At 47.4% G+C, this 8,089-nt stretch overlaps 1 protein-coding gene across 2 annotated transcripts; it reads left to right on the forward strand.

Annotated features, from left to right (window-relative positions):
• Positions 1–899: 899 nt before the first annotated feature.
• On the forward strand, positions 900–7,760 carry si:ch73-62b13.1 (uncharacterized protein LOC100002270 homolog). Of its 2 annotated transcripts, none has more exons than XM_042111305.1 (3): positions 900–1,098; positions 4,008–4,183; positions 5,571–7,760. In XM_042111305.1, the coding sequence occupies exons 2-3, from the start codon at positions 4,045–4,047 to the stop codon at positions 6,725–6,727; spliced, it is 1,296 nt and encodes a 431-aa protein (XP_041967239.1). In that variant the 5' UTR covers positions 900–1,098; positions 4,008–4,044; the 3' UTR covers positions 6,728–7,760. The 2 variants fall into 2 exon arrangements, with proteins under 2 accessions (XP_041967239.1, XP_041967240.1); XM_042111306.1 differs by having other exon boundaries at positions 900–1,030.
• Positions 7,761–8,089: the final 329 nt, after the last annotated feature.

Genomic DNA, 8,089 nt, shown 5'->3' on the forward strand with positions numbered 1-8,089 from the left:
ATGGATGGGTTTCAAAAGTCTTGATCAGAATTGATATTTTACTGATTTAGTGAGGACAACAGATTCCAATAACCAGTTGCATTCTTCATGAGATCTCACCGTGACAGTTTTAACAGAGATTAAAATGTGACAGTTAAAATCATTGGGTTTTCTGATGCACTCATCCTGGCTAATATTCCTCATAAATTAAAATAGGTTTAAACCTTGTCAGCTTTTAGTAAAACCTTGATCCAGAAATTCTATTCGCCAGGGTCTTGATTTCCAAGCCAAGTGATCTGCTTTACATCAACTGCCTTTCATGCATATTCTGTAGCACTCACGCTTAGATATATATTTTTTATGAGCTTGAAAAAAATAAACACAGTTTGGTTATCTGCCCAAGACCTGGCAGCATTCTAATATTTAATCTGGATTTGGTTTGTTAGTCAAATTTTCTGCTGTGGAGAGATACTTCATCTTTTTTGGAGATCCTTTGTTATGGATCAGTGCTTCTTTCTGAGGTGCTGGCACTATAGTGAAATTACAGATCAGATTCATGTAGGTCATACACAGACATTCTGCACAACAAATAAGTTGCTTTGACAATAGGCTGTTGTGCAGAAGGTGTTGGACCACCACATGTTATCCATTAGGCTACATATTATTATATAGACTACTACTATTATTATATAGACTACTAATATAACTGTTGTTCCTAATATTGTCAAAGTTCAATTGCATGCAAATACCCATGAACACACCAAGTATCTATAAGACACTGTAGTGATAAAAAAAAAAATGAATAACTTAATTTGTGTTATGCGCTTGCGTTCAAACCGTACGCGAGTACGCGTCTCGAGCCATGTGAAGTAGGCTACTCAGGTAAAGCGAGACCACAGAGAGTGCCTGCCCACTGACTCCCAAAGCACAGTGCCCACTGTTGGTCCCTCATTCCTGACTCGGTGGAGGGCTGTGTGAACAGACACGGGAGGGATGCTTATCCCTCTCTACTGCCGTCGGAGAAAGCCCGGTGTTTGTCCTCGCCTCTGAGGTAGAATGAGATTGTGTTTTGACCTAGAGTGACAATTTGGAAAGACCGTTGCTCATCGTGTGTTCAGGGTAAGATATTCATGTTGCATGTTGTCCGGTGGTCATTAAACGCATTCGTCGTATCGCTTCGCTCTTGGCTGAAACAAGTAATAGAGTAGTGTTTTGTTCTGTCTTATGCAATATCGATGTTACAACTCAAAATACTCATTGTTCAGTCGTAGAAATGGTAACGTCAAATGAGTGTAAACTGGGGACATTAGACACGAACGGCGAAATTTTGTCATAAAGAGTGGAAAGATTTTTTCATCGCATTGTCTGACATTTAACAAAGATGCTTCTGTACTGTCGTTCTATGTTTTAACTGATAAAATTATGTAAACATAACTTCTCATTCTTGGGGATATTGCACGTTTTACTTGTTGAACAAATCTGTTTTGTCCACATTTTTGGCTACATTTTGTCCTCTAACAGAACTCAAAAAATGCTATAAAACGCACCTGAAACATGACAGCCAAGTTGTTTTAGACTTGTGTAGATGTGGAAAGCACTGACCATTCCGTTTACAAAAAGCTGGCTCCTCTTATGTGAAAGTGACGGTAAAGGAAAGACACACAGATAAGTGCATCTCCTCAGGAATAGAAGAGGCAGTAAGGGCAAAAACAGCAGTTTTGTCTTCCTCGCTGTGAACATTTACATCCTACATGTCTCCTTCTCCTTGTCTGCTTATCTGTCTCGCTGTGGGGTGCTTTGCTGTGTTCTGTTGCCCAGGTCACTAGTTAGATATGGAGCGGCATAAAGGAGGAGAGGAATACATGGACAGACAAAGGAGAAAAGAACCTGACAACTATGGAGGGTTTTACAAAAGGGAGATGTGATTAGCGGTGTTTAAACTTTCACTCGCTAAAATATAGATGTAAGCCTTGTAAAAGGGCAAATGAGGAGTGGGGGAATGAGAGAAAGAGAGGGAGACAGAGGCTGCCCTAAAAAGTGTTCCTGCTCGATTTTATTCAGACATTTTTCTTCACAAATGTCAAAAATTGAAATAGATTTAAGCGTCAGGGAATTACAACTTTGCCTTTCATCTCCTCTGAGTGTGTGTGATGGAAGTCTGCACACCATTTCTCTCCAAAGCTGAGCGCACCCACTCTTCAAGCAGCACAAGGGGGATTTATTTCATGGCAAATTCCAAAGCAATCTGTGCTCTTTAACTTGCTTAAATAATAAAGGATAGGCGGCATGCTCCGAGAACAATTTGAGGCTGATTCCATCTGGTGGCTGAGATATTGAACCTTTGGGATCGTTCCCGGAATAGGAAAGGTAAGGAAGTAGACGCACGGCTCCAAATCTAATGGCTCTAATCCACAGATTTGGCATCTGCTGCTTTTTCCGAGACGGTGGTGGCGGGGGGTAGGGGAAATGGTGGGCGTCTGCCTTATTTTTGATTATTACTCCACAATGAAAGCAGACTCCCACTGTGGACCACAACAATTGTGTGCAGTTGTAATCACAACAACCAGTGCAACAGAGTGTTGCCTTGGAACAGTGCACTGGACACGGGTGATGTGCGGCTTCTCTTTCTACTCGTTGTATCCATTGCATGAATGGGGCCTTTCTGTTTAGAGTTGTGAAGGGGAGAAAAGTCATTCAGCTGTCACTTACATCTCCTGGGATATTGACCTGCCACTACTTAAGTGCTACACTCCATGTGTGAACAGGGCTGAAAGGCCGGTGTGAATTCAGAGCGGAACAGAGACAGGCCACGAATAGTGAAGCACTGCGCTGTGAACGAGTCGACAGCAGTCTCACTCTGTAATTTGTAACAGCTCTGATTGCAACGGTCCATTTTCCTGCACTTATTTCGGGGACAAAGCCAGGAGGAGAGCTGCCTCTCTGCTGCCTGCAGTCAGTGCGTGATGGCTGATGAGGGCCAGTAATAGGGGCTCTCCAGCCACCTGTGTCTGAATCCGCTCTAAATCAGCTGTATTTAGTGGATGCAGAAGTCGCTCATATGTAAGCACAGCGCTTCCTCTCAGGTCTGCTTAGAGACAGGTGGCTGGAGCCCCTTTAGGAAATAAGGCAGGGGGCGAGGGGCAGAGAGCTCATTGTGTGTGTGTGCCAGGTGATGTTCTGATGCATTACTCCCTCCCTGTGTCTGTGCCTGTGTGTGTGTCTGTGTGGGACAGGGAGAGAAAGAGAGAGAGGTAAGAGATTCAGGGTCAAGGCTGGATGACATATGGTTTGTATAGTTTGTGGCAATGTGTGTATGTGTGTGTGAAGGTTCCGTTGTTAGCTATAATATAGCCAACTCCTATAACAAACATGATATAAATTGACAATAAAAGAATAAAATAAGAACAGATAAAATGTCTGCCATCAGTCTGCACCGACATGCCATGGACCAACATGGCATGTCGGTGCAGACTGATGGCAGACATTTTATCTGTTTTTATTTTATTCTTTTATTGTCAATTTATATCATGTTTGTTGTTAGGAGTTGGCCCACAGTCTTTGATTTGTTTTCATTGGAGACTACATTGCAATCAGATGCATTCAACTGTGTTTACATCTGATGCAGTACTCATGCAGTGCCCAACAAGACATCATTTACAGTCATTTAATTGGTGCAGCTATCCATTAAACTCCCCTATAGGTCAGGTCTGATCAAATTAGGTTGACTGCATTCCCAAGAGACAGAAATGGGAGAGGGATAATGCAAATGTGTGTATGTGTGTGTGCTTGTGTGTGAGAAGAGTGTAGTGTAGTGTGTAGTTGTGCAGTATGTTGCATACACACACTGTGTTTCCATATGTCTGAGTAAATTAAAGCAATGTCCACTTGAAAGAGAAAAAATAACTCTCAACATTAATCAGCTTTACTGTGCAAATCAGCATTCAGAATTATAGAAATGACAGAAATAACGACACTCTTTCTCTCTGTGACTCTCTGTCTGTCTGTCTGTCTGTTGTCTCTCCTCTCAGTGTGTGTGGTGTTGAGGATGTAGGCTGGTGCAGAGGGATGGAGTGCTCCTGGAAGACCCTGCTGCTCCTGGTGTGTGCGTCTCTGGTGGTGCAGTACATCGCCATCCGCTCCTTCAGGGAGTCCCTGCCCAGCTCCTGCCAGGGGAACTCCCACTGCTTGGAGCGCCAGGCTAAAGGTTGGTGCCGCCTCCAGCTCTCACCCACACCAGTGCCCACCTGTTGTACATCTGTACACAATAAATAATCATTTTGTAATGAGGACATCATAATAAGCAGTCCATTAAAATGAACAAAGGATTGAACAAAAAGGAAGAATTCGAAGGAAGAATTTCTATCAAGACACACAGATGCATTGCCTTGGAAATTGGTTCCATGGCTGTAATCCTCAGCATTTGGAAGGGCTTGTTGATTATATCCTCATATTACATGTCTGGTCATGTCTGAAGGCTTTACATGAGATATGTTGACCATCACACATGCAGACGGAAGATTCACTTCTTGTGTGAATCAGACAGTAGAGGGTGCAGTGGAGTGAGTTGTAAAGAACCGCCACGATTTCAGGAACAGGTCTGCACACGGTATCCAAAATTCCATCAGAGAGCCAATACACCAGGCACCGAATCAGATACAGAATATCCGACTCCATATATGTGTGCAGATATTCTAATCTTCCTATAAGTGGTACTCCAGCAGGTTAATTGTGTTGAAAAGGCGGTGCATTAGGCAGCGCTTGGGCAACGGAGATTGCGGTGAGGATTGATATCCACTCAGCTGGGGAATACCCCTCCTCACTGTGGAGAGCCAAAGGAAGAGATGGGCTCATTTATCTGGAGGGTTCAGGTCTCATAGAGCAGCTGTTAGCAATTTCAACCGACGGATCTGCGTGGAAAAGGCAATCTCTCTCCCAAACCCCCGCCTTTCACACACACACACACACACACAGAGAGACACAGTAAAACACACCCTAATATCCCATGTGCAATCAAATGCTCATCATCAGTAATTACACTAGATATGTTTCTCTCTCTGCACTCAATGTAGAGGTGATTAATGTTTAAGAGCTGCTCTGTTGTAGGATGAGACTGACCCCTCCCCCCGTTTCTCATGCATGCTTACACACTCCGTTACTTTGCATGTAAACAGATTATGTTTATTCTCAGGGGTTGCCTGCAAACTGATTTCCCAGGCTTTTATGTTGCCAGTTTAATTTGTTTTTTGTTTTTTTGAGAGGAATGAAAAAATGAAAATTCCTAATGTAAGTGAGTCATGAATAATAGATGTGTAATTATGAGTGAATGTACGAGCCTTTTGTGTGTGTTGCGGTGAGGGGGTGTTTTCTTCTTCCAAACAAAGACCTCAGATGTGACCTTGTGTTGGGCCACTGTGATGCTTGAGCCTTGGGTCTGTCTGTCACGAGAGCTGATCAAGCAGAGCTCCGGTAATGGTGGCAGCACATGTGCCCAGCAGACAGATCCTAATTGGGTGGTTTGGGTCCAGTATGTCGGCCCACTGAGGCCTGGTCCCATTGTGTCAGCGTGTCTCCTTCTCTGTCCCCCTCCCCAGAGTCCTGGTGGAGATCCGCGTGCGATGAGAGTTCGGTTCCCGTGGAGACAGTGGGGACGGGCGCGGTCCCGGGACGCCGGCACATCTTGCTGTTTGCGGCCACGCGCAGCGGCTCCTCATTCACGGGCCAGCTCCTCAACCAGCACCCGGACGTCTTCTACGTCTACGAGCCGCTCTTCCACGTGTGGCAGTCCTTCACCAACGGCAGCTGCTGCCACCGGAGGGCGCCGGAGAGGCGCGAGCTGCTGGGGGCCTACCGCGACCTCCTGCTCAACCTCTTCACCTGCCGCCTGGGCTTCCTGGAGAGCTACATCCACCCGCCGCCGCAGGACCACGTGACGTCCGCCCTCTTCCGAAGCAGCTCCAGCCTCGCCCTGTGCTCGCCACCCGTCTGTCCTGAGGCGGGCGGGGTCGACTTGAGCCTCTCGGCGAGCCAGCCGGAGGAGGCCTGGTGCCACAAGAAGTGCCGCGCGCTCAACCTGACAGTGGCGTCGGAGGCGTGTCGGCAGCGTGGGCACGTGGCCATTAAGGCGGTGCGCGTGCCACGCGTGGCTGACCTGCGCACCCTGAGCGAGGACCCGCGGCTGGACCTTCGCATTGTCCATCTGGTACGCGACCCGCGTGCCGTCCTCGCCTCCCGCATGGGCGTGTTCTCGGGGTTCCGCGCCTGGCGCATCTGGAACGCCACGGGCCGCCAGCCGCGCTACGTGGACCTGGCCCAGATCGGCCACACGTGCCGCGACATGGAGGCGTCGGCCGACACGGGCCTGCTGCAGCGTCCAGGCTGGCTGCGCGGCCGCTATCTGCTGCTGCGCTACGAGGACCTGGCCCTGCGGCCCGAGGACAAGGCCCGCGACATCTACCGCTTCGTGGGCCTGGACGGCGTGCACCCGCGCGTCCTCCGCTGGATCGCCCACAACACCAACGTGACCAACGCGCCCGCCGAGTGGCACTACAAGTACTCGACGGCACGCGACTCCAAGGCCGCGGCCGAGAGCTGGAGGCTGCGGCTGCACTTCAGCATCGTGCAGGCGGTGCAAAGCCTGTGCAACAGCACACTGGCCCTGCTGGGTTACAAGCAAGTGCAGAGTGTGGAGGAGCTCAGGAACCTCTCCCACAGCCTGGTGGAGCCCAGGACTTTTCAGCCGGCCCTTTGATCCCAGCTGCTGCTCTGGCGCTGGGCGGGAGTCCTCCACAGTTGATTGATTGTTTCGGAACACAAGACTTGTCACGTTACATTTGAGCAGTGTTGGGCTTGGCTACACACCAAACAAATATCACTGCCAAGGAACTGAAAGTAAAAACAGAAAAGATATACTGACTCTTTCTTTTAGTCATTCCCATGTTTTCACTCAAGTTCAGATTCAGAATTTATTTAGTCATCGCAAATGTTGCATACCTAGTGATTAAACATTGAAAAGACACTGTGCCTCAGTGTAAGTCAGTTGATAGGTTAAGGTTTATACATAAAGCTTTAATTTGCTGGTAAAGGTGCTGAAGGCAAAGGCTCCGGCTAATTTGTCTGTGATTTAGCTTCAGTCGGTGTCTGTGCCCGGGGTAAGTTTTAATGATCGTGAGCTAAACAACAAATTAGACAGCTCAGGGCCGTGAAACACCCACGCAGCTGACAGGAGTCGTGATTGCAAGGAATCGACATGCGGGAAGCTTTGTGTCTTGTGTTTCATGTAGTCTGTGTAATTCAATGATCTGCATTTAAGATGAGCTTTGAAGGAGCACAGTGTGGAACTATTGAAATAGTCTGCCTGTTTACACAACCGTGAATCTTTTCAAAGATGCTGTTTTATTCTCCCTTAAAAGGGGTTGACAAAGCTGTTCATGATTTGTTTATTTATTTATTTATTTATTTATTGACTGACATGTTATTTATTGACTGACATGTTTAAGAAGGCGAAGGGGAGAGTCTCAGGATCTTTGTGGTCAGGTGTTGAATGTTGTATTTCATCCTCCAAGACCCATCGGGCTTGTTGTGCTGAGCAGGGAGTTATGGGTGAAGTGCTGACCGTTTCTCATGTTCTGTATGCTGCAAACCTGAACGTCAGCATAAAAACGTGCATCAAAGCCAAGATCAGACGCAGATAATGGCCATACAGCTTGAAGCTGTATCTCATTTGTTTTCATGTTGTCTATCCATTTTGAGTGTTTACAGAAGGAAACAAAGGACAGAAGGAAACAAAGGGGGTGGGGTGGGGGTGGAGGATGAGATGGGTGCAGCATCAGTGGGAGGTGGGGGTGGTTGGGTGGTTGGGGGCAGAGATAGGTCCAGCATCAGAGGGTGGGGTGGGGGGAGGCAGGCAGGTGGGTGCGGGAATGAATGGCTTATTGGAAAAGTGAATTGGCTGCAGGCCACTCTGGCCATGTCTTAATCCTAATGGATGCTTTCTTCTCACTCTGATTGCCGCACTGTCATTGTGTGTAGACGCTGCCAGTGCTTGACAACATCTCTCCCCTGTGCACTGCCAGCATTGAACAAGCCGCTTCTAAAGCCAGGTCATAGGTAT

The sequence above is a fragment of the Alosa sapidissima genome, chromosome 11 (genome assembly GCF_018492685.1).
Source record: "Alosa sapidissima isolate fAloSap1 chromosome 11, fAloSap1.pri, whole genome shotgun sequence".
NCBI classification, from domain to species: domain Eukaryota; kingdom Metazoa; phylum Chordata; class Actinopteri; order Clupeiformes; family Clupeidae; genus Alosa; species Alosa sapidissima.